This window comes from Sprattus sprattus (assembly GCF_963457725.1).
Source record: "Sprattus sprattus genome assembly, chromosome: 20".
In the NCBI taxonomy this organism is placed as follows: Eukaryota; Metazoa; Chordata; class Actinopteri; order Clupeiformes; family Clupeidae; genus Sprattus; species Sprattus sprattus.
The window spans coordinates 24785140-24812273 of NC_137918.1; the positions used below are offsets into that span (position 1 = coordinate 24785140).

At 41.8% G+C, this 27134-nt stretch overlaps 1 protein-coding gene across 1 annotated transcript; it reads left to right on the plus strand.

Moving 5' to 3' along the window:
* The first annotated feature begins 1622 nt into the window (after positions 1–1622).
* Positions 1623–19830, plus strand: LOC308381511 (fizzy-related protein homolog). The gene is made up of 14 exons (XM_080859099.1): positions 1623–1727; positions 4000–4093; positions 4742–4870; positions 5027–5090; positions 6493–6623; positions 7041–7123; positions 7597–7780; positions 8345–8410; positions 8681–8783; positions 9091–9275; positions 12149–12382; positions 15794–15898; positions 17661–17753; positions 18199–19830. The coding sequence occupies exons 2-14, from the start codon at positions 4025–4027 to the stop codon at positions 18238–18240; spliced, it is 1488 nt and encodes a 495-aa protein (XP_080715225.1). The 5' UTR covers positions 1623–1727; positions 4000–4024; the 3' UTR covers positions 18241–19830.
* Positions 19831–27134: the final 7304 nt, after the last annotated feature.

Here is a 27134-nt window from a genome sequence, read left to right on the forward strand (position 1 = left end):
GTCTGGAAGAGCTTGGCAGCATCCTCCAGCTCCTGCTCGCTGGGCGGGCACAGGTACAGAGGCTTCAGCAGCACCACGATGGCGTGGCAGACCTCCCGCACACACTTGCACACGGTGGAGCGGCCCACTCCAAACAGCTCACTGATGGTGCGGTACTCAACGTTGGTGGCCAGGCGCCAGAGCGCCACCGCCACACGCTTCTCCAGGGGCAGCGCCGGCCGCAGACGGGTGTCCTGGCGGGTCAGCCGGAGTTTCAGCTTGCCACACAGAAAGAAAAAGGTTTCCTTACTCATACGGAACTTCTCCAACCAATCGGCAGGCTGGAACTCACGCATGACCACACGCTCCCACCAATCAGTGCTCTCTGTGTTGGTCCAAACGCGTGTGGGGATTGGACAGGAACAACCCTGAGTGCTCTGGGCGAGGAGCATCTGGTCAGAGGACAAAAAAACAGAGAAGATAATTTAATAAGATGCAAAGTTTGTCTCAAGTCAATCTAGGTATCTAGCTAAATTTGTATTACCCATATGAACAAAGGCCTATGATTTAAGTGTAATTTCAAACGTTTATCATGGTTCGATGACAACCTGGTAACAGCTGCCACTAGTCTTTCCTTATACCTTGTCATACAAACTTCTCAAGCAGACCCTTCTAAAATGGCTATCATAGCACTCATCCTTACGATGTGTATGGCCTGTAAACTTGGTTAGTTAATATAATATGCAATAGGTTCACGATAAAATAGTAGGTAACTTCATGATAGAAATGAATTGAGAGAACCCATGGCGTAAACTGAAACTATCAACATACCATCAGGGTCCTCTTCTGCCTCTGCAAAAAATACTGTCTTTGCCTGATTCGCCTCTGGATTTCAACCCGTCTCTCAACATTCACGCTGTTGAGATCTCTTCGACGTTTCATTAGCAAATAGGTTAACATAAACAAAAGGGATTTCGGTGCATTGTTCGGTGCATCGGTGTTCGCTGCATCTGTGGATTTCGGTGCATTGTTATCCATTTTTACAGACGAGTGACCAAGTAACGTTTTACAAAGTTAAAATACAGTCAGATACATGGCTGTTATGGTTATTGCTAGATAATTCGCTAACCATACTCCTGATGACTTCCTGATGTGTCATAAGGGGGTAGGAAAGAGGGCTGGCCATTTCTGGTAGGCAGCTACCACCAGTGTCACAATGAAACTGGAGCTAGCTGGAGTTAATCTAGCACTAGGATCGTTTACAAACATCCCGTAACGATTTGTAACAAAGCTATCCACAAAATCGAGTAGGATATAACAGACCTGCTCCCCCACAGAATCAAACCTATCTGCCACCGTAGCCTACTGCTAAACTGAAATGAAGGCAAACTTCTCAATCCAAGAGAAATATATACTGAGTTGGTGGAATAGCATAGCTAGCTACGTGACTCGCAACATATATTAACGTTGCCTTATACAATTATATAAAACAACAGTTTGCGCTTTGCACGATTGAAATTAAGCCTTGACAGTGAGTCAGCAGGCAAACGTTGCTTTTGCTGTCACCATAGAAACACGTCGCACAGATTCAAAACGAGTAACGTCTACGTGATATTACCCAGAAAACCTTTCGACCCGTGAACAACAATCGGTAGGCAAGTGTTCTCTGTTAGAAAGAAGAAAGTCGACTTGCTTTCAGTCTGTATACAGGAAAAAGGAGAGGCAGTAACAAACTTTATCAACAGCTGGTATGTAAAATAAGAAAACACTTTATGAAACCAAGTGCAAATCAAAACTTTTGTATTAATTGGATTAAAATCACAATATAGACTAACGTTAGACTTGTTGCTGCACATAACTGCTTGGCTTCGTAGCTTGTATACCACAGATGCCTTCATAAATTGACTAAAGATACTTAGCTGTTCTAGCTAGTCAGCTAACTGTACCCTTGAAGCTCATTCGCTCTGTTAGCATTTACGGCAGGCAGGCAGGCATTGAACAGTAAATACGTACATGACAACTTTATGTGTGATAGTAAGTTAGCCGGTGAATGGGAAATACTCGCGAGCTTAACTTTGGAGCAAGGCTGAGGGTTCTAACTTTAGCTGAAACACTGGCAGTTAGCCATCATCCTCGACAGTATGGTTGTGCTCGATATCTTTAGATAGCTAGCCTAGCGAGCTAAATGTTTATGGGGTATTTGCTTGGGGGCTAGCTAGCGTGCAGTGGTACTTTGGTTAAAGCCAGTCGTTTACTATAGCTAGTCTCATATGATCACTGATTTCCTACTCCAATGTGTTATGTGTTTCCTATTCCAATGTGTTTGGCAGCCTTTGTGGTAGAGGGGTTCAAGCTTTGCTCACTATCTAATGTTATCTTGCGGGACCGGCGTTAAGCTATCCTACCGTTAATATTTGTGGCGTGTCTATAACAAGTTTTACGGTATTGTGTTTGCAAAAAGCGTATGGGAATGTAACCTCATGCAATTCTAATGTCAAACATAACCTCAGAAAGACAGCATCATTTGTATTACTTTCACATAGCAAATAATTTTGTCTACCTGTTCTGTTGACAGACTATGTTAACTGAATACAAGTTAAATCCATTACTCAAGGGCATGTTTAGACAGCCATTCAGAGGTGGGGTGGAGAAAACAGGACTATAATCAGTATGACAGATTTCACACAGAAGGAGACTGAGGAAAACTTGGCTATGCAAATATCTATATGTAGGGTACAGCGTTTCATTTCATTTGTAGACATCTTTCAGATGTGGTAGACAAATTTAGGAATTGAGAAGGATCAAGATGATCCTGGTGTTACAGTGTCTGAGCAGTTACGGTGGAATTTAGAACCTTAGCTCTCCCAAATATTACATTAGGGTTGGGGTTTTTCGAGGTGGTGATTGCCACAGAGGTAGTGATGCGATATCAACAATACTATTATATACATATTAAGTTATTAATTATAGGAAAAAAAACTAAATCTAGAATATATTTAAAAATCTGTAGCGCAGTGCATTTGTTCTCCACTGAATTGCGCTGTGATGCAGGAGTAGACTGAGGCCTTGTGCCATCTTTTGAACTTCAGAAGCAATGTCATCAGAGTAGACATATATGTACCCAAATTAAATTAAAATCATAATGTGGAATAAATATATACTGCTATAGTTGTCGCTTTATCAACATAATATTGAAATGTTGAAAAATGTTGCGATACTACACTTTATCCTTTTTTTCCCCCACCTCTATTTCATCGTTGTAGTACATATTTCAGCTGTGGTAGTATGCTGGAATGAGAAGTGATGCCAACATCAATGAGTACTGCATTTACCTGGCTTTGACTTAGCTAATATGCTGTAATATTTATTTGTAGTACACTAAAATACAAAATAAGTCCAGCTTTTCCACTTCCCACAAAATGTATATAGATGGCTCACCCAAAACGTCAGTCAGAATAACTGAACATTTGAATATGAAACCCTACCGTAAACCATGTTATAAGCGTGCATGCAATATTCAGTCTGATAGCTTGACGTCGTTGCCTGCTAGGTAATGTTGGCTAGCTAGCTCACTATCTGAACAAACGGTAACCTGGTATCTGATACTTAACAAACGGTTACCATCCGATAAGCGAGGCTTAAACATTTTGTCTGATGTTAAGATTTCGCTAGGGGGGTTTAGCCCTTCTTTAACCTTGTGTTTTTTTTTTTTACATCTTAGCCTAACATCTGTTGGTTTGGGCTAAAATGCTGTGAAGGCTTGTGAAATGACTTTGTGTTTATCACTGGTTTTAGTCATGTTAGCAATTTAGCCCGTCTCAGTGATACTATGGAGGCTGTACATTTCAGGTTGTACAGCCCAGAGCTAAGTTACTGTCAGTTTGTTATGGTTAGGCACAGTTATAGGCACAGTTTATAGTAAAAAAAAAAGCTATATCTATATAAGGTATCATGTCAGTGTCTTTACAGGTTGTTTATCCCAGCAGAAAAACTGAAGTGCATTTTCCTCATAAAATTCAGGTTTCCTCCCATAACCCATAAAGCCATGGACCAGGAGTATGAGAGTCGACTGTTAAGACAGATCAACATTCAGAATGACAATGCCAGCCCAATCGTAAGACTCTTCTTCCTAAAAATGCAAGTGCATGTTGTATTCTTTGGTCTTTTTCTGGGTGGGAGGAATCACTTTTCTCTGTAGGTGCATCTTCCAACCCAGCGATGCCATACAATGGACAGATACTGGCTACTCCCAAACAGATGGACTGTAGTATCAGTGGAATTGCAGAGGATTCCAACAACCTATCTAATACATTGCAATAACGAATGGGAATAATGGTTTAGCTTTTTCCCTCCCTTGTTATAGGCAGTTTCCCCTAATTTAACAGTACATAACATTTAGGTGGCTATAATTGCCACTTTGATAAACAGTGAGTGTCTTAGGAATAAGGAGAAAACATGGGTTATTTCCCTAACCTATCCTAAAAAGTGTCACTTTTTTAGGTGTAAACTGTTTTTTTTTTTTTTTACAAGTTTTCCAAAATATCACACAGTGCATCAATTTTGTCTGTCTTGATTACAGTACAGTGTTATGAAAGTAAACAGAAGTCACAATGTCAATGACTTTATCGGCAGTAATGTTTGAAAGGCCCTGTTTGTTTCTCATTTTAAGATGGTTGCCCCTCCTTTCTCATGAAAATTAAAAAAACAAAACATTTCTTTGGGGTCTGCTTTTTCCTCCCTATCTCTCTTGTCCAACTTGCAGAAGGTGACTGAGGTCATGAGAGCACTGACCCCGACCAACTCCCCTCTCTCCTCGCCCAGTAAACACGGCGACCGCTTCATCCCCTCTCGAGCAGGAGCCAACTGGAGTGTCAACTTCCATCGCATAAATGTGAGTTTCACACCAGGATACAGTTACTCTAGCAGCAGCATCAAACTCACAACCAGGCCAATCCCATTTCTCAATGCGTACGCCCTGAAGGGTTAGCAACACTTGAAATAATAATAAAACATTTTCATGGCCTTTTTTTTCCCCGTTTGTTTCCAGGAAAATGAGAAATCCCAAAATCAGAACCGGAAGACAAAAGATGGCACGTCAGACAACAGCAAGGGTAAGACTCAAGATTCCTAATTTTAGTCTTTTTTTTGTCACAGCCCTTCTGTGAATCAGTATAATCAGAAACATGACGTGGCTCTGATGTACATGATCCATGCTGTAAAGATGGAGAATTTCCTCTGGCTCGCCAGCAATGCAACGCTCTCCCGTGGAACAATGAGATGTGTTATGGCCCCCTCCATCGGATCCAAATTATCGTTCTTGGGGCTCTAATTGTGCAGATGCGCCTGTCCTTGCTTCCCGCACGGTAACCACGGCAACACATGCCGGGGCTTGTATGAATAGTTTGAACTTGCTCACCTTTTTTTTTTTCCTCTGGCCTTCTCCACGGCTGCCTCTCTCGTCCTCGTCTGTGATTGCCACCGTCTCCCTCAATATTCACTAAATGCATTAGCCAGGGGGCAGGATGGAATGGGAATGATTTAGTTAAGGCTTAGATGTTGGTCTTCAAGTATGTCTGATGCAGAAGGAAGAGATGTGTGTCATACATCGTCGACCCTTCGCAAATGTGACGAGTGGAGTGATGTGGTGCAAGGGCACTGTGTCGTTAGGATTGGTCTGTTTGATTCAAATGTGAAGTGTGGGTCCAGCACTGTTGAATCACTGATTTCTCTAATCTTTTGAAAAGAGTTCTGCGTAAACATCTTGCACGTCACACGCAGTGACATACTTACTGACATGTTACATACACGTCACACGTGCAGTGACATACTTACTGACATGATACATACACGTCACACGTGCAGTGACATACTTACCGACATGTTACATACACGTCACAAGTATAGTGACATAAATTACTGACATGATACAGACACATCACGTGTGCAATGCGAACTTACTGACATGTTACATACACGTCACGCGTGCAGTGACATACTTATTGACATGTTACATACATCCACATGTTACATGTTACATACACATGACACGTGCAGTGACATACTTACTGACATGTTACATACACGTCACATAGTGACATAAATGACTGACATGTTACAGACACGTCACGCGTGCAATGACATACTTACTGACATGTTACATACATCCACATGTTACATGTTACATACACATGACACGTGCAGTGACATACTTACTGACATGTTACATACACGTCACAAGTATAGTGACATAAATTACTGACATGATACAGACACGTCACGCGTGCAATGACATACTTACTGACATGTTACATACACGTTACACACGCAGTGACATACTTACTGACATGTTACATACACGTTACACACGCAGTGACATACTTACTGACATGTTACATACACGTTACACACGCAGTGACATACTTACTGACATGTTACATACGGCTGGTGTCTGTCTAATCTAATCTAGTAACTGTATTGGCATGTGTGTTTCTCTCTGCTGTGTGGTTTGTGCAGCTGATGGCCTGGCGTACTCTGCCCTGCTGAAGAACGAGCTGCTGGGCGCGGGCATCGAGAAGGTGCAGGACCCCCAGACGGAGGACCGCCGGCTCCAACCCTCCACCCCAGAGAAGAGAAGCCTCTTCAGTGTGAGTGGGACACACACACACACTCCTTCAAAACTCATTTATTCAAAACTGTCCTTGAGGACATGACAGCTCAACAATACACACTTTATTCAAACTCAAGACGATTGGATAGCTTTGTTCAGCTTTGGATTCTACTGATCGGAGTTGATCATTTTGATACTTGATTTCTGTGGATAATAGATGCTTAGTTGAGTGTTTTGTTTCCGTTTTCTATTTAATTTTTCTTTTTTATTGTGATCTATTTGTACAGCACTTTAGTCAACATGAGTTGTTTTTAAGTGTGCTTTATAAATAAAAGTGACTTTGACAATAGCTGTAGTGTATGTGATCCAACCTCAGGGGTAGTTCTGTGTGGATCACAGGTGGTTTGTCATCTGGTCATGTGGTCATGTGTGGATGTTCCTTTTCCTTCACCAGTATTCCCTCAGTGCCAAGCGCTCCCTACCAGACGATGGGAACAGTGTATCCCCGTACTCTTTGTCACCTGTCAGCAGCAACAGGTCGGTATTCCCTACAGCAATATTTTATACGTCCATTTCTCATATCTCTAAAGTCTTTTGCATAAATATAAGACCAGACCTCAGAAATGAGTTGGCGAGTTTAGAATTGTATGCTGGTATGCAACATGATTGTTGAAAGATATGCCCATCGAGGTTAGAAGAAGGCGTCGAAGTCTTGCAGTATGGAGTTAGCTCACCATTTCACGGATACACAGCTCTTGGTCTCGGTGGTTTTTCAGCGTATTAGTAATCACAAGGTTGCTAGTTCGATTCCCTGTCAAAGCGTCCTTGAGCAAGACGCTGAACCCCTAACAGCTCCTGACGTGCAGTGTGCCATCAGTGTTAATGTAATAAATGTGTATACATCCTTGTAAGTTGCTTTGGATAAAAGCGTCTGCTAAATGTAAATGTAAATGTAAATGTATGCATTTGCCACCACATCTAAGTTGACCCTTGCTTGTCGCCTGTCCTAGTCAAAAACTATTGCGGTCACCACGGAAACCGACCAGAAAGATCTCCAAGATCCCATTCAAAGTGCTGGACGCCCCTGAGCTGCAGGACGATTTCTACCTGAACCTGGTCGACTGGTCCTCCCTCAACGTGCTCAGCGTGGGCCTGGGCACCTGTGTCTACCTGTGGAGCGCCTGCACTAGCCAGGTGTGTGTGGGTGTTAAACATGGACAGGAGTGTGTGTGTGTGTGTGTGTGTCTCTGTGTGTGTCTCTGTGTGTGTCTCTGTGTGTGTGTGTGTGTGTGTGTGTGTGTGTGTGTGTGTGTGTGTGTGTGTGTGTGTGTGTGTGTGTGTGAGTGTGAGTGTGCTCGTTGACTGACTGTACATGGTTGTGAGGGCGTTGGTACCTGTGAGTGCATTTCAACATTTAGGTGGTTATCACATTGGCCAATGGTAGTAGTGGCAGAAGTGGTAGATTCTGATTGTGTTCAATGATTCGGCAGCATTATGGGTTGCATTGCAAATCTTGCGTTAACATGCTGGGAGCAGTGCCTTGATTTCAGTGCCTTGATTTGAGGTCAACTTGGTTCAACCTTTAGCTGATTCATTGCTTGTGAAATGTAAACTTTTGACAATGTTTGAATGAGCGTGTGAGGGGTTACATTTTGAACGTGCCAAAACATCACATTTACCTTTTAAAACTCTGAAATGTGCAATTCCAGAAGTCACAAATGTTTGATTCTAATCTGGTTTAATTCCTTTCGTTTGCAGGTGACCCGTCTGTGTGACCTATCGGTGGAGGGGGATTCTGTGACGTCAGTGGGGTGGTCAGAGAGGGTAGGTAGTTCTGCTCAGACCTGCCTGAACAACTCAACCTTCTGTCTGGTTTTGTCTGTTTGTGCGTAGGTGTTATTTTTTACCTTATTAAAAGATCACACACATAGTCACAGTCAATGTATTGATTTCAACCAGAAGTGTCAGATATAAGAGAATGGCACATAGAATAGAATGCTTGCCTCCGTATTGAAGGATTCTGGGACATCTTTTAACATTTGCCCTTTTGCCTCAAGCCCTCCATAATTGTGATTCTGCTGTCCGTGTTTGTAGGGTAATCTAGTGGCAGTTGGCACACATAAAGGCTTTGTACAGATCTGGGATGCCGCTGCTGGGAAGAAGCTCTCCGTCCTTGAGGGGCACACAGCCAGAGTGGGTCAGTACCGACCGGTGTGGCCACAGAAACCTTTTCACGACCCTCCTGCTCGACAGTTAGGCAGCGGGGGGGAAATTGTGTTCTACTCTTACATTTGTGTCTTTACTTTTGTATATTCACTCATACTGTGTTATGTCTGTAGTACTTATGTTATGTGAAGTACTTAGTGTGGTTCTATGTTTTGTGTTATGTGTAGTACTTACTGTGTGTGTGTATGTATGTTTTTTTATGATTACTGTATGCACCCATACACCTACTTGACAATAAATCTGTTTCTGATTCTGAGTCTTTGCTCTGTGGCGTGCAGGCGCGCTAGCGTGGAACGTGGACCAGCTGTCGTCGGGCAGTCGGGACCGTCTGATCCTGCAGAGGGACATCCGGGCCCCTCCGCTGCAGTCGGAACGCAGGCTCCAGGGCCACAGGCAGGAGGTGTGCGGCCTCAAGTGGAGCACGGACCACCAGCTGCTCGCCTCAGGGGGAAACGACAACAAGGTAATGCCAACATCTCAGTGCTTTGTTCATGACCCTCCTGCTCAACATTTAGGCAGCGAGGGGACAGTTGTCTTCTGCTCTTCTAACTAGAGGTCGACCGATATGGGTTTTTCTATAACCGATGCCGATGCCGATACTTAGAGGTCAGGGTTAACCGATAGCCGATATGGGCTGCCGATTTTTTTGGCCTATTTTTAGGGCCGATATCTAAAAGTTTTCCCATTAATTTGCATGCTAAAGCGTCACACTAATAATAAGTAGATGCACACAATTTTTTTTTACATTTTTTAACATTTATTGAACTCTGACTTGAACCTTGAGTCATACATACGAGTTTTGTCTGGGCGCAAGTGTTTACTGAAATATTCATTTAAAGAAAAATGTAATAAATATTTTAAAACCAATGACCATAATCTAGTAGTAGTCACACAAATACATAAATAACAAAATAACTGTCATGATGCACAGACTTGCAAGGGCAATGCTAAACCCTTTGTGATCTCACATTCTTGACTATTAACGTTATACTACTTTACTGTGGACGTAGGCTATATACAGACATTGGTCTGAACACATCACTTCATCAGGCTAACGATCCATTTTTATTCGCAAACACGTTGATAGAAACACACGCAGCTGCGCATGTTCTTGAGGTGAGTTTTCTTTGATGTAAATAAATTGGAAACTCGGCTATTGTCTGCGTCACCTAAACCACGCTTCTGAACAAATGTCATACACCGTTCTGAGCTGCTCCATGGCTGCTCTGTGTCTCCAAGCACGGAGCTGTCTGCGAGAGGGGCGGAGTAGCATAACGTGGCGCAACATCATCCCGACTCCTCCACCCCATGAACAGAGGGACATTTTTCGACTCAAATACAGGAAAAATACAGGAAACATTTGGGCCAACATATTACTGTAAGCAAGCAAGCTGCTACTAGATTTCGAGTATAGTCTTTCAAGTTAACAGCAAGGACAAGTTAACTGTGAGCCTTCAATCAGCTGTAGCTTTATGTTACAGCTCTCGACGGTTCAATGCTTTTCGTTTTTTTTTTTTCCCTTTCACTAAGTGAAGCAACACTTCACAGTTTACTTGTAACATATATAACCTAGTAAATATGTTACCACCATACAACTTCGAAATAGCAGAATTTAAGCCTTACTTATCTCCCAGGATTACAAGTTTTGGGTTGGGGTCCTTCACATGCTGCCGGTACCAACAACACGGAGCTGCCCGCGGACATGCCTGACTATAAATCGGCGCTACTAAACACAGATATCGGCCGATGACGATAGATTAAAAAATGACAAATATCGGCCCGATACATCGGCCGACCGATATATCGGTCGACCTCTACTTCTAACAACAAGGTAACAGGTCAACATCTGGTATACAACATAGGGGGAAACCAGTGCTGTAGTCTAGTTTTCTGTGGTGGGTATACTGTTTGTGATGGGTCGGTGCCACAGCTCCCCCTGGCCTAGGTTTTAGTGGAGACATAGGTTTTAGTGGATATACGCAAACCCACGAACGTTTTAGGTGGTAATACGGCGTATACCTGCGTATCACGTAGACTACAGCCCTGGGGAAAACGACAACAAGGTAACAGGTCAACATCTGGTGTACAACATACAGTGGTACAGGAGGTGGAGAAGTCATTTAGTAATTAGAAGGTAGCTAGTTCGATTCCCTGTCGAAGCGTCCTTGAGCAAGACGCTGAACCCCTAATTGCTCCTGATGTGCAGTGTGCCATCAGTGTAAATGTAAAATGTGTTTACATCCTTGTAAGTCGCTTTGGATAAAAGCATCTGCTAAATGACTAAATGTAATGTAAATGTAAATCGCAGAGCTTTGTTCTCTGAGGAGACCCATGACGTGGGCTGATTGAAGGGAGAGTGCAGTGCACATAGTGACCCACTGATTGAAGGGAGAGTGCAGTGCACATAGTGACTCACTGATTGATAGTTAGGAGGCTCTTAGGTCATTTGGAATGAGTAACAGTAGTGCTGTGCTTTGTGCTTTACTCTGATTGGCTGCCTCACAGGAAGTACAGGGCACAAACTCAAACACTACCCGTGTAGTTTTTCTGTCTAAGCAGAGCGCTTGGAAGGTGGTGGTGTAGAGATGGTTGTGCCTGTTCTCTCTCTCTCTTTCTCTCTCTTTAACACATAAATTTATTCTCTCTCTCTCTCACTCTCTTTTTTTAAAACACATACATTTATTCACGCTCTTTCTTTAATACATGTGTCTCTCTCTCTCTCTCTCTCTCTCTCTCTCTCTCTCTCTCTCACAAATCTCTCTCCTTTCTTCTGTACCCATGTTCCTCACATTTCCTCCCTTCCTGATGCACCTCTTCCTCTTCTCCTCCCTTTCCCATGTATTGGCTGTTTCTCTCACTCTATGGTTCCTGCTTCTCTGTCCTCAGCTGCTGGTGTGGAACCACTCTAGTGTGCTCCCGCTGCAGCAGTACACAGAGACATGCGTGTGTGTGTGTGTGTGTGTTTCATACGTGTGTGTGTGTGTTTCTCTCTCCTCAGCTGCTGGTGTGGAACCACTCTAGTGTGCTCCCAGTGCAGCAGTACACAGAGACATGCGTGTGTGTGTGTGTGTGTGTGTGTGTGTGTGTGTGTGTGTGTGTGTGTTTCTCTGTCCTCAGCTGCTGGTGTGGAACCACTCTAGTGTGCTCCCGGTGCAGCAGTACACAGAGACATGCGTGTGTGTGTGTGTTTCATACGTGTGTGTGTGTTTCATACGTGTGTGTGTGTTTCATACGTAGAGCATCTGAGACATGCGTGTGTGTGTGTTTCATACGTGTGTGTGTGTTTCATGCGTGTGTGTGTGTTTCATGTGTGTGTGTGTGTCTCTCTGTCCTCAGCTGCTGGTGTGGAACCACTCTAGCGTTCTCCCGGTGCAGCAGTACACGGAGCACCTGGCGGCGGTGAAGGCCATCGCCTGGTCGCCCCACCAGCACGGGCTGCTGGCGTCGGGCGGGGGCACGGCGGACCGCTGCATCCGCTTCTGGAACACCCTGACGGGCCAGCCCCTGCAGTGCACCGACACCGGCTCCCAGGTCTGCAACCTGGCCTGGTCCAAGCACACCAACGAACTGGTACGTCCCTAACCCTAACCCTGGTACGTCCCTAACCCTAACCCTAACCTGGCCTGGTCCAAGCACACCAACGAACTGGTACGTCCCTGTGAATGTTGTTGGAAATTTCTTTATTGGGAATAACCCCTTGAGATGTACCATCTCGTTTTCGAGGGGTCCACAACACAATCAGATTCAAAACAAAACTCAAAACAGAATATACCAGAGGTGGCCCCCAAGTCTGCAACCTGGCCTGGTCCAAGCACACCAACGAACTGGTACGTCCCTGTGAATGGCATAGATAGATAGATAAATACTTAATTAATCCCGTGGGGAAATTCTGGTATCTTGCAGCTCTCTCATATTTACAATCTATACAGACAATATGATACAAATGGCATGAAGGCAAGTGTAGGGAAATGACGACAACAAAGAAAACACTCAGAACAGAATATACCAGAGGTGGCCCCCAAGTCTGTAACCTGGCCTGGTCCAAGAACACCAACGAACTGGTACGTCCCTGTGAATGGCATGAAGGCAGCGGTGCAGATAGGATTTTTAAACTGGGGGGGGGGGGGGGGGGCACTAACATCGCAAAAAATGCTTTTCTAACCTAGTGTTATTACTCTTATATTGAGATGAAAATTCTAGTTGGTCTTGTTTCTAGCTACATTGTACTTACCTAGTGCTTTCTTGGTAAGGTTATTTTTACCTATTTCAAGCAAATATTACTTATTTTAAGAAATCTTAACAAGCCAAATTTGCTTAACGCACTGGCAGCCATATTTGCTTGTTTTAAGCAAAATCCTGCTTAAATATGTAATTATTTGTCTTAAATCTAGAGGGGCATTTTTTGCAGTGTACGTCCCTGTGAATGGCACGAAGGCAGCGGGGGGGGGGGGGGGGGGACATGTCCCCAGTGCAATCTGCGCCCCTGCATGAAGGCAAGTGTAGGGAAATGACGGCAACAAAGAAAACGCTCAGAACAGTATATACCATAGACATGTATACATAGACACCGCCTCCACTGCTTCAGCCCGTTGCCTCGGCGAAACGCGTCACCGCCATTTTGGGAAAGGAGCTCTCTGCCGTCAGAGGTCTGTCAGACGTGTCAAACAAGCGCAAGTTGCCAGGAGCTGCGGTTTTTCTGGATAAAAATCACGATAACCTTTTACATTTCGCAACCAATTTCATGGAGTATTCAAAGGTTTATGCTCTACGTGAAGTGTGTGAAAAAGATTTGCCTCTACGTTACTTTGAATCTCGCTAGTCAAATCGCCAGTCATACATGTGCATGGGTCTATGATAAACGCTCACTTTTCTTTCAAAACTCGTGCATTTTGAAAATACTGAGAAGATCTATAAACTATCGAAATAGTGCTTCTTTAGTTACTAGTATTGACCATCATTAAGAGAAAGAGCATACATCAAATAGTGAGAAACTGGCAGTCAGTGTGTTTTTCATAGTTTAATTCCTTTTCAAGTATGTGCATTAAGAAACCTTGAACAGTGCAATTGGCAATACACAGTTATTTCACAATTATATATTGTGTCAATTGCACTGCATAGATCTGAAAATGTTAAGAGCATGATTGTATATTATGTCAAATTGTACAAATGTACATATATATACAGTACTGTGCAAAAGTTTTAGGCAGGTGTGAAAAAATGCTATGAACTAAGAATGCTTTGAAAAATGTAAACAATAAATGTTTGATGGCAGAAGGTGCTCTGGACTGATGAGTCAAAATTAGAAATATTTGGCTGTAGAAGAAGGCAGTTTGTTCGCTGGAGGCTGGAGAGAGGTACAATAATGAGAGTCTGCAGGCAACAGTGAAGCATGGTAAAGGTTCCTTTCCAGTTTGGGGCTTCATTTCTGCAAGTGGAGTTGGAGATTTGGTCAGGATGAATGGTGTCCTCAATGCTGAGAAATACAGGCAGATACTAATCCATCATGCAATACCATCAGGGAGGCGTATGATTGGCACCAAATGTATTCTGCAGCAGGAACATAACCCCAAACATACAGCCAATGTCATTAACAACTATCTTCAGCTTAAAGAAGAACAGAAAGTCCTGCAAGTGATATATCATATATATAAAATATATCTAGTGATATATCATATGTTATTCCATTGCACATTATACTGAGTCATTATATTATATTGTATTATACATATGCTATGTTATTTATATTACAGTTCAACTATTGAGATGTGTAGGCTATGTATATATTGAGATGTGTATATTTTTACTGCTATAGAAATATATAGATTTTTTTTGTAGCCTAATGTTGATTTGTGAAATAACTGTGTATTGCCAATTGCACAGTTCAAGGTTTCTTAATGCACATACTTGAAAAGGAACTATTAAACTATGAAAAACACACTGACTGCCAGTTTCTCACTATTTGATGTATGCTCTTTCTCTTAATGATGGTCAATACGTAGTAACTAAAGAAGCACTATTTCGATAGTTTATAGATCTTCTCAGTATTTTCAAAATGCACGAGCGTTTATTATAGACCCATGCACATGTATTAAACTAGCGAGATTCAAAGTAACGTAGAGGCAAATCTTTTTCACACACTTCACGTAGAGCATAAAACCTTGAATACTCCATGAAATTGGTTGCGAAATGTAAAAGGTTATCGTGATTTTTATCCAGATAAACCGCAGCTCCTGGCAACTTGCGCTAGTTTGACACGTCTGACAGACCTCTGACGGCAGAGAGCACCTTTCCCAAAATGGCGGCGACGCGTTTCACCGAGAAGCAGTGGAGGCGGGGTCTACCTATACATGTCTATGGTATATACACCAGAGGTGGCCCTCTACACTGGCCTGAGATCAGTATTGACTCAAGGACCGCCTGGTGATTTCACACTGCTGTAAGTGCGATGCTGTGAATTTGAAAACCTTAGGGGTTGTCACCTTAAACAAACGGTTGATTGCTGTATTGATACGACCTTATTGACTGGACTGGGCTTGGCCTGGTGGTTGGGGCTGGCGGTGGAGATAAAGCGTGACCTCCGCCGTCCTCACACACATGGCGTCAGGCCACCCTCCTCTTCCATTGATCCGCCTGGGGGTGTGAAGACTCCTGTGATTCAACATGGACAGGAGTGTGTGTGTGTGTGTGTGACTGTGTGTGTGTGTGTCTGTGTGTGTGTGTGTGTGTGTGTCTGTGTCTGTGTGTGTGTGTGTGTGTCTGTGTGAGGAGGAAGTGTGTGTGTGTGTGTGTGCGTGTGTGTGTGTGTGTCTGTCTGTCTGTGTCTGTGTGTGTGTGTCTGTGTGTGTGTGTGTCTGTGTGTGTGTGTGTGTGTGTATGTGAGAAGGAAGTGTGTGTGTCTGTGTGTGTGTGTGTGTGTCTGTGTGTGTAGCATTGGTGCGTGTGTGTGTGACGTCTGCTTCTCTTGTCTGTACTCCTGCCCAGGTGAGCACCCACGGCTACTCCCAGAATCAGATCCTGGTGTGGAAGTACCCCTCCCTCACACAAGTGGCCAAGCTGACCGGTCACTCCTACAGAGTGCTCTATCTGGTGAGTGCTCTCAGTGGACACACACACACACACACACACACACACACACACACACACACACACACTCTCCTACAGAGTGCTCTATCTGGTGAGTGCTCTCAGTGGACACACACACACACACACTCGTACAGAGTGCTCTATCTGGTGAGTTCTCTGTTCTCTCATTGGCCAGCCAAGCTGGGTGGAAATGAAGACAAAAATAAAGTATTTAGTTTTGTGTCGCTGTTGTATTCTGGGATCGTCCCGCACTTCTTTTTCCTTTTCTTTCTATGTCGTTTTCAATTTTTTTGAAAAAAATAAGCAGTATTTATTGTTACACCAGGTTTTATTGCTCTTAGCTTGATTGTTCTCTCCCTTGTACGTCGCTTTGGACAAAAGCGTCTGCTAAATGTAAATGTAAAGGTTTTGGAAATAAACGTAACATGTACTTCAGGGCTTTAGAAGGAGAACTCTTTATGCCTTAAAGCGTGAACTCTCTTCAGTAATGGCCAGAATAGTCAAATGGTCATAGATTTAGATTTTTGACCATAGATTAGAGATGCGCGGTTGGCGGTTGCACCCGCGGACTCCGCGGTTAAACCGCGGATCGGGCGGATGACGTGACAAAAAATAATATTTTAATTAAATTCGGGCGGGTGGCGGTTTACCCAACGAAATTCAAAATATCTACACATTGTTAAATGTCGTTACCTACATCCAAGCACATTTTGAAATAATCAAATAGGCAGTAAATTGGCCTAGTTCCGTGTATGCATACAAAGCAAACAAAGGAAGCTAAAAAGTTTAAATTAAGTGACGATCCCTAATCATGTTGCGTCTCTTTGCAACGCCGCAAACCTGCAAGCTATGAGTCAGCTGTCAGTATTGGAAGAAGCCTTAACGTGTCGTAGATGAAACTGCCTGGGTTATTTTGTTTCGTTAGGCTATTAGTTATATTTTAAAACAGTCAGTCATTGTAGCCTACCACTCGTGGAATAAGGAATTTCAAAGAGATGATGGAGTGATTTTCAGAAGTGACATTGGGCATTGGCAGCACGAGATGTTCAGAACAAGTTAAACTTCTAGCTCAGTAACATCCCCAGCTAAGAAAGAAGGTAAGAAAAAGTCGGAAAACTTTGATTTGCAAGGCAAGCAGGCAAGTGTTGGGGTTGTTACAGTATAAAGCTTACAATGTGGTGAAATTTCGGAATTAATAGACTCGGCGTTTCCTTCTAAACTAAAAACAGTAGCCTATGGCTATATTACCATATTAAAATGGTGTACCAAATTGCGTTTTATGACAATGATAAAAAAGTGTAGGCCTACTAGCCTATGGTAAGGTCAGGTTTGCCGATGTGCTTGGCTATTTTAAAGTTTCTCCCTGTGCATCGATCGGAGACAGACGTCACTTCACTGATAATATTCTGGGGAAAGGCTACAACATAGCCAATAGGCTTTCATACTAGGGGCTTTATCCTTTAAATATATTTGCGGCATTGGATCAGTCTCCTTTCAAAAACAGGCAAGAACTTTCTTGCCTCGCATCAGCAGCGCCTAGCCTACCTAAAAACAACAGGCGGATGGCGGGCGGGTGCGGTTTTGAAAATTGGTCAAAAAAATTGGTGCGGATGGATAGCGGACGGATCATGCGTTTTGTGATGCGGTTGCGGATGAAATAATAGCCCATCCGCGCATCTCTACCATAGATAGATCTCGTGAAACAGTGCTTGGCCTTTCATTTTGCCATAGGTTTCAGTATGTGTGTGTGTGTGTCCATCCACAGGCAATGTCCCCTGACGGAGAAGCCATTGTGACCGGGGCTGGAGATGAGACTCTTCGTTTCTGGAATGTCTTCAGTAAAATGAGATCTACCAAGGTACAGCCAGATGCCACTGCCTCCTGTGTCCCTACGCCTGCGTTGCTCACGGCCCCTTCTGTCCCTACGCCTGCGTTGCTCACGGCCCCTGTAGGGAGGGCAACGAGCTAGAGCTGAGAGCAAATGAAATGCAGAAATTGCGTGCAGTGTTCAGTGGATACAAATTAACCTATGTAATGACACAAACAAGAATTACCTTAGGCCTAACAGTTCATTTTATACCTGTGCCTGTAATAACCTTGAAATATAATCGCCGAAAAGAGCTCTGCATGCAAGGGCCATTTAGACAGCAAAGAAATTCAGCACAGAAATTCTTTCAGCATGAGTTTGAGCACTCTGTAATGTAGTCTTATTAACAATATAATATTGCTAAAGCATTACTCTCCCATTGGATATGTTGGTCCAAAATATTTACTAATCTAATAGTCCATTTTGTCTTTTTTAGGAATCCATATCAGTTCTCAACCTCTTTACAAGGATCCGATAACAAGAAGACATGGAGTGGGCCAGGGTTGACGGACCCGCTCAGGCTGTGGACACTGACTATCTATCTATCGCACAACTAATACGATCCGTGGAATGGTGTAAGGCCACGGCCTCCTTCCTCTGGTCCCATCCAATCAGTGGGAGGTTAGGGGATGGAGACGTTCCTCCGACCCTGTGGGCTTATTTCAGAGACTTGTGCAGAACTGCCAAATACGGACATTCTGTCTTCATGAACAATCCCCCTTTTCTGTCACCATTGTGCTCTTCAACTAGGTTTTTTTTTTATGTGTTTGTCTTTATGTGTTACTTTAAAGATGTTTTTATGTCTTTAGTTTGTTTACCTTTTGTACGTGGAGATTTACTTTTGTTGGTTGCATATCTTTATGTCGTTTGCGGTGACGAGCTTTGTGCCTACTGGTGGAGTGTGTTAACCGAACATGGTTAAACGTCTCACCTCAGAAGAAGACTGGGATAGGGTGGAGGTGTGTGTGTGTGTGTGTATGGAATTTTTAATTGACTACATTTATTTCCCCGAAAGCCTTTTAACTTCATTTTTTAACAACTGACAAGAGCGTCTGGAGAGTTTTGTTCCCACAACACACAAAAAAGTAAGGAAGTATTTAACACAAAAAAAAAAGGGTTGTGAAAATAGCATTGCTTAATTTGAGATCAGAAAAATATTTGTATTTGGTTTTTATGTAAGAATGAATCAGGTTCAGGAAATTGACAGATTCGGCATCCATGTTTAGCTTCAAATGGTTGAATTGTACAGAAATCCAGTTTCTTGTTGGATTCCACTGGCCACCCATCTCAGCGTTCCCCTGGAGCAGCACATTCTCCATGAAATGACCCTCAGCATGATTTGATTGGTCTATTTGGTGTCCTTAGGACTCTCCCTCTATCTATCTCTCTCTATCCCTCTCTCGCTCTCTCTCCTCCTCTGTCTCTCTCTCTATCCCCCTCTCTCTCTCTATCTCTCCTTTTCTGTCTCTCTGTCCCCCTCTCTCTCTCCTCCTCTGTCTCTCTCTCTTTCTCTCTCTTTTTCTCTCTCTCTCTCTCTCTCTGTCTCCATTCTGGTTCTTCTTTTCCCCTCCCCATGTGGCGTTTGCCTGGAGAATCAGCCATTGTCATGTTTGAGGGTCAATTGCATTAGTCCACTGCTTTCTGCAGAAAGTCAGTGGACCTCCTGATAAAACAGAAACATTGTCTTTGGCACTTTTATTTCCATTAAAAAAAAAGGAATGCTAGGTGATTTTGAAGTAAGCTTTTGAGAGGAGTTGCTTGTAAGGTTGTTTGATTGATCGTTTTTTAAGTATTCTGTTAAATCAGGTTTGTCTCTGTGTTTTATTGTAGTTTAAAAGACCATTTGGGTGCCATTTTGAACGTGTGCTATTTATTTGAGTTTACCTGAGAAATATAACAGTGCTGAGTGTGGCTGAAATGTAGATTTTTTTGTTTGTATGGTTTTCTTTTCTACAGAATGATGGATGGTGTCAACTTTTTTTTTTTCATCTTTACCCTTAAAATAAGATGGCTGTCAAGGCAGAGTAATGAATGTTACTGTAAATAGGTTAATGGAGAGACACTGATTTCTTACATGGGAATCTGAATTAAAATATCAAGGTCCCTGTTCCTTGTCTTTTGGTGTGTGTGTGTGTGTGTGTGTGTGTGTGCGCACACATGTTACCAGAGACCCTCATTCATCTAGACGATACAGTGTAGACTCTCCAGTCCATTCTAGAGTTGGTCTACACCCCGCTGACTTTCATCTCCAGTCTCCTCCTGTGCTAATGCTACACTGGGCATCTCTGGCAACTTCTTAAAAGCACAGTCTATTTCTCTGTGGATTAAAAAAAAAAACTCTTCTATTGTAGTCAGTTACAGAGACAGTTTTTTTTTTTTTTGTGTGTATGGTGCTTTTCAAAGGTTTTACTCATTGCATTTGTGATTTTCAAACATTCTTTGGTATGCACTTTCTATGTTCTTGATTGATAACTGAAAACCTGTCATTTTGAAAGCATCCTCACTTCAATGTTTTTGCACAGTGCTGTACCTCCGGGTAGATTTGAAACCAGGGCCATTGACTCATGTTCAGGCGCCATATTAACTAAAAGTAGTTACAAGGAAAATGACACAATGCCACCAAAGTCAATAGCGCACTCCACTGTCAGAAGACTGACTCTCAAGACTTTCAAAGGGACAATCACTGGTTTGTATACGTGTAACTGTGATGCAGCTGCCACAATTATTCTGCATGCACTTTAATAACCCCTAGTTGGAAAAACGTACTGAATTAACTGTGTTCTCTCACAGAACGTACTATCATGACTTTTTAAACAAAAATGAGCATGCTTTTTTTGTGTTGAGCTATTAGTTTGAAGGAAACAATGGGTTAAACTATTTTATAAAATCACCAAATTAAGGGCATTTCAATTAGTTAGCAAAGGCAAATAAAACATTCTAGTGCAATGGATGGTTTATATTTATTTTCAGTGATCCCAAATAAAAACTACATATATTTATATACACTTTTAGTTTGCTAGCGTGTAAAACGGTGTCAGAGGTTGAAAGCGCCAGTGCACTCTCCTCACCCCCAGTCCACTTAGTGTTCAGGCAAAGGGTTCATGTGAAGAAAATAATTAAGGATTAAAGCCACATTTTCAGGATGCGGACAATGGGCCTGGTCTTACTGCGGATGTCTTAGGAAACCCCTCAGTGGAAATAAGATGGCCCCACTATGAAGCACAGATCTATTGTAATATTTGGGTGCAAACAAGCTCATGGAGGAACTATACCATCTGGCTTAAGGCGGACACAAAGGATAAATATTACTGAGCATAATCCTCCCACCAGGCGCTCTTGAGCCTATGGATACCTGTATCGTCTAACCAAGCTAACTGGAAATCAGTGAACAGGACTGGGCTACATATGAACTTCACCATGATACAGGAAGCATAGCAATGCCATTTTTACCTTAACTTTTTTTTAATTCACAGACTAACAACAAAGAATATTGTCACTGAAAAGAATTCTATTTCTAATTATGTAAAGCTAAATGCCATTTTGAAATGTTAAGAAAACCCCACCGTTAACGTAAATTCAAGTTAACAGATGTGAAGAAAGGGGAGTGGAATTGGGCTTGGGCCTCCCAGGTAAAAACAAAGTGTATTTTAAAGAACTAAACATTTACTTTAATATCAGCAACTACATGTCTGGCACACTATTGTTTTTCATGCTGAACTGCAATACATATATATTACATGTGTACTAATTACAAGTGCATTTCTACCCAGATAGTGCTTCGGTGCACTCAATATAAGTACACTAATTAGCACTTACACTCAAATTGATGTTTAGTAAATTCATAGAAAGTATACTATCCCAAACATATACAGAAGCACTTTATAAGTGCATTGCATAATAGTGTGCTTTGAATGCTTTGAATATGAGTTCAATTTCAGTGGATTTTCAGACATTATATCAAGTTCAATTTTATTTGATTTCCAAAATATAATTCCAAATGTATTCATTACAGGTACATGTCTACCTTAGTAGTACTTCAGTGTACTTAATAAGTACACCAACAAGCTCTAATACTTAAATCGATATTTAGTTTATTCCGATTAAGTATACTCCCCCAGAAATATACAGAAGTGTTTTATTAGTTACTTTTTTTATTGTGTGCTTTGAATGCCTTAAAAACAGCCTAAATTCAGTTTTAGTGAAGTGGAGGTTATACTAGTCTAAGCCACATGACATGGCACAAAGCAGGAGTAACTGCCGGGTGGATGACCCCTGCTCTGATGACCCCTGCTCTGATGGCCTCCAGTGCATCATCAGAGGGAAGGTGCACTGCCTGTTTCAGAATGGTGAGGATTCCCTATGAAATGTGATGGACAATTCCATGAACAGCTAGGGACAGTTAGGGTTGACAATGGTACAGGAGGTAGAGAAGTCATTTAGTAATCAAAAGGTTGCTAGTTCGATTCCCTGTCAAAGCGTCCTTGAGCAAGACACTGAACCCTTAATTGCTCCTGATGTGCATCAGTGTAGATGTAAAATCTGAATAAATGACCAAATGTAAATGAACAGTTGCTCATGATTCCCCACTAAGCCTCAACAAGGTAATCAACAATGTGTCTGGAAATCTCTCCATCTCCCCAAACCAAACAGCATCAGCACTGGCATTCAGCTGATAATGTGGTGTCAGTGTGGACAAAGAGGAAACAATATTTCAAATTAACTTTTTGATAATGGCAGCATGACATTTTTACCTCTGAAAACAGTTTAAGATTTGTAAATAACAACTACAAGCATGTTTAATAAGTTAGCTGTTTAACTGGGGTAACATATTTCTTACTGCTTTTCAGAAAGGAAATTGTCTTTCTGTCCATAAGCTCTTGCAAATGTTATCTTATACTTTAGAATAAGTCATATGTTTTCATTTCATTTTTTACCTGGGTTACTTGTCAGAAGTATGACATAAAAGGCTGGCTTGCGACTAAGCCATCTATTCTACAGTCAACAACAGCAGAAGAGATGAAAGAACTATAAAAAGTAAGATGCAGTTTGAAATATCACAAAATATTTCCTATAATACATATATACTTTCTATCATAGTATAAAAGGATTATGATGATTTCTGAGCTTTCTTAAATTTCCATTAATGACATTCTCAGTTTCCCCTCTTCAGTGCAATGAGCTTGTGTTCACCCTCTAATACCCCAGAAAGATCCAACAAGTGCTTAAGATGTCCTCTGTTGACTATCCCATGTTTAAAAGCAGGATGCTTTAATAATATAGGGACCCTTCTGGCCTTTGAAATGAGACATTAGTCATATATCTCCTTATGTGTGCGACCCCTAAACATCACCAACAATAAAGTGTTGAATTATTCATGACCTGTCTTGTGTACACCTGTATGGGCTAACAAATGCATCCCTCAATACTTGTGTGTGGAGATGAAGTGAGCTTAAGGGGGGAAAGGGACGGAAATCTTAATTCAAATGCTAATAAAGTCTCTTCAGTGTTTAAAATGGATATGAAGAGTGTGTACGCCTACAAGTGGGTGGGATTGAAATCGTACTAGGGGAAGGGAGGGGAATAACACATTTTGCTCATGCAAAATGGTTATTTTTATTTCATTGCATGATGTTCCCTGTGAAAGCTAAGTGTTTAAGGAATGTCTATGCATGCCTAATGCTGTCTATGTGAAAAACAATAATCTCTGTGTTTCGCAGGCCTATTCTTTCTTCGTTTAGGCTTGTTTTCAATTTTACATTGGTCAAGGGCTTGGCTTCTCCAAGCATCTTGACTGCCTTGATGATCATCCCAGCCATGTAAAATATAACTGGAATTCAATTGGCTGATTCCTGACATCGTCATCTTCAATAATCCATCCCTTTTTCGTGTTTGGACAGCATATAAACAGACAGAATTTCATGTTTTCCGTGGCACTCAGTAACATCATTCTTACGGCTACGTGGATCGAAAGTGGGTGGGAATCTGCCACGATTGACATTTGTTCAATGGCAGCTGCTGACGGTGTGGAGAGACTCACACGGTTTGAATTAAATGGCCCGAGCGAGTCACCTGTTGATCCTGTCGTGATATGGTGAGTAACAAGTAACTTTAAAATCAAAGAATGATCGACATCTGTTTTAATTCCCTTCACCCGGAAAGCTTTGGCTAATCGATGAAGTCGATGCACTAGCCTGATACACTATAATTGTCTCTTTATAGGCATATCGCATCGCATATTTTCGAGGTCTAGGAATTTTATTTCATATACAACTGCTTTTTGTAATGGTATTTAGACCGGTAGCCTATGTTTAATTTCTAATTTAACAGAATTACCCATAAATGACATTGTATGGCTAGCGTTGCAATAAAGCAAATTAGCTCACAGTAGCTCTTGCATCTGTGATGATATAGGCTACTGTTCTTAAAGACGAGACGTTGTGAAGTGTTGTTTTGTTCTATAAGGCCCATTTTGGACTCCGAACTTTCATGCAACAGGTGGCAAGTTATTTCAGCCGGAAGACTGAATGGCGAATGTCACACGTGCTGTTGGGCGTCTTCAGCACTGAAGAAGAGAACAGCTCCCACGGTGTGCCCTCAAGTCTTGTCGATGGAAGGTCCTCATGTATTGATCTCTATCTTTCTATCGATGTATCTATCTTTATCTATATATATATATCTGTCTATATATTTATACTTATATATGTATTATATATATATAAATATATAAATTACATGTAGCCTATATGTTTCAAAAGTATCAGGCTTTTTAAAACAGTATACAAATACTAACAAAAAGAGTATTTCTGTTAGTATTTGTACATATAGCCTTCTATCTCCATGTCCTTCTAAATTAATGAACAGGGTTATTCCATGTAAAGGGCAACACAAGTCCTAAAAACTCAGGCTTCAATCCACTGGACATCCCCTCAATTTCAGATAGGTTCCCTTGCTTTACCATGGAAGACAATCTGTCCAAAGACCCTTCCCCCATCTTCCCTTTTCTTGTTAAATTGACACTCTCCACCCCCTGCTCCTTCTGCTGTCTCAGCTCTGTTGCATAGCTACCAGATCTACCCTTGGAACACTGAAGATAAAGAACGATGACTTGGGCTGTATGTTTGTGTTTTAGTTGTTAGCGCTACATGCTGTATAACTTGATGACATCATGGCCACTATGGCCTGTTTATATTCCATTCTGTGGACAGCAGATGAAATGGGACAGAGGGCTTATTTTCTCAAAAAAAAAAAAAAGATTCTGAGTCAGCTTCATATTCACTGCAAAAGTAAAATAGGAAATGACCCCCCCCCCCAACAAAATTATCTTTTTTTTTAACCAATGGATGACGCTCTCATTCACATAGCGGTTGATTATGAGTTCCCCTCCCCCTCCCCTCTTCAAAATGGGGATGCAGGCTTGGCTTTATATGAACAAAGGGAAGAGGGGATGTCAACCTGTGTATCATGCTGAAGCAGGAGCTGAAGGCATTACTAGGAGAAAAGAGAGAAATGTGATCTGAAAAGGAAGAGTGTGAGGTCGATACATGGGTCCACATTGGAGAGTGTGTCAGGTATTGGGTCCTTCAGGTGCTTGTACTGCTTCCTCTTCCGATGAACATCACAGCCAGGGGGTTTGGGGATGATCATCACTGATGGATTTGTTAAGCACACACACACACCCACACACACACACACCCACACACACACACACACACACAGACATGCACACCTACAGTTGTTCTAGGATATAGAGGACCTACACCAGCATGAATCACTGTCAGTTCACAGAAATCATTGTCAGTTCACAGTAATCATTGTCAGTTGTCCTATTAGCATATACGTTGAGACCCTGCCAAAACTGTTTCATTGTAATGTCTATGTTTCATTGTTCCTGTAGGCCTAAATGAATGGGGACCTGGGGGAAGAAACATGGAGACATTTTGAAGAGGGATTGACCTGCTCTGGGTGCTGGGTGGAAGACTAGTGATTTTGTTGTGAAATTGAACAGAGACTAACAACAAAACCCAGTCTGCCTCCCAGCACAGGGTACGGGGCTGCACTGTCTTTATTCACATCTGGATTTGAGCGGAAGAATAGCCCTCACATGACTTGATCCTCTTTAGCAAGATGTAAGAATTCTATAATAAAATGAATATACTTGGTCCATTTTTTGTATTCAGGTTTATTATAATAATATCTACAAAAGTATTTTTTTTGTGATATGCCTTCATGTTTTCAATTACTGATCAATAAATAAAACTACTTATTTGTTCTTACTTTCTATGGAACATAGAGCTGGTTGGTTTTGTTATAGAGGTTGTGGGCTAAATAGATCTTTGTACATGCACCCTAATATTGGCTCAAGGAATCACAGTCTGGCCCAGTAGACAGGTTACTAGGCTAAAGCTTTATAAACTATTCCAGTTCAGTGGGCCAGGAAATATATCCTAACACTCCAAGGTAAAAGTCTTCATATTTCACCATGTATCATGCTTCTGGCTTCAAAGAGAACATAAACTAGTTAATTAGCCCTACAATTGTTTGTTGAGAAACAATCACAATGAAAACGAGGCAAGGGTTATGATTGACTTTAAAGTAGTGTAATGTTAAAGCCCTGAGGTGGAGAGTTTCAGTAGGCTATTTGTGTTTTTTTTAGTTAGCCTAACTGGTTGTTAGTTTAGTCGGCTGACCGACTCAAATTATGATGTGCCAAAACAGCACGATAGGCCTACATAAAAACACTTTGATTACACACCGGGAACTACACACATCTCCCATGCACAATGAAGAACTCATACCTAAAATTGGGAGTTTCAGTAAGTATTGGCTTTTTCAATGACACATGAACTCACCATTTTCTTTAGGCATCTTCTTATCAACTTGTGTGTGTAGAACCTAAGAATTGTACTACGGAAGTTTGCGCAACTGTGCGCTAAATTGAACTTGAGTGATGAGTTAAATTGAACGTCAAAGCCTGGGTTTAGCCTGTAAGACCTTTGCCATACAATAAGGCTATAAAAGTTGTTAAACCGTCTGCAGACCCTTAAATGATACGAGCATGCCGCTAAGTGATATCAATAAAGTTAGTAGTTAATAGTTTGTGCGTAAATAATACAACCAATATTAGATTTTGTTGTGTGTTAATAAATGAAAAAAAAATATGGGTTAGTCTCGTCATTGTCGTGTTGGTTATCCACAATATATTTACGAAGCAATATTCAAAATAGTAGGCTACATAAAGTTAAACCAAGCCTACTAATTTGGTGATTCTAAAATGTAATCTAGCAGCCGAATGTGCCTCATCTTGTTGTTACATAAAATCAAACGATAAATAGATCCATATTCACAATGGCGGTTGTTGAACGCACACATGCT

Coding starts and splice junctions, on each gene's coding strand:
- LOC308381511 (XM_080859099.1), top strand. CDS start 4,025: ATGGACCAGGAGTATGAGAGTCGACTGTTAAGACAGATCAACATTCAG. Junction 7,781..8,344: donor GGAGCGCCTGCACTAGCCAG/GTGTGTGTGGGT, acceptor TTTCGTTTGCAG/GTGACCCGTCTGTGTGACCT. Junction 12,383..15,793: donor CCAAGCACACCAACGAACTG/GTACGTCCCTAA, acceptor ACTCCTGCCCAG/GTGAGCACCCACGGCTACTC.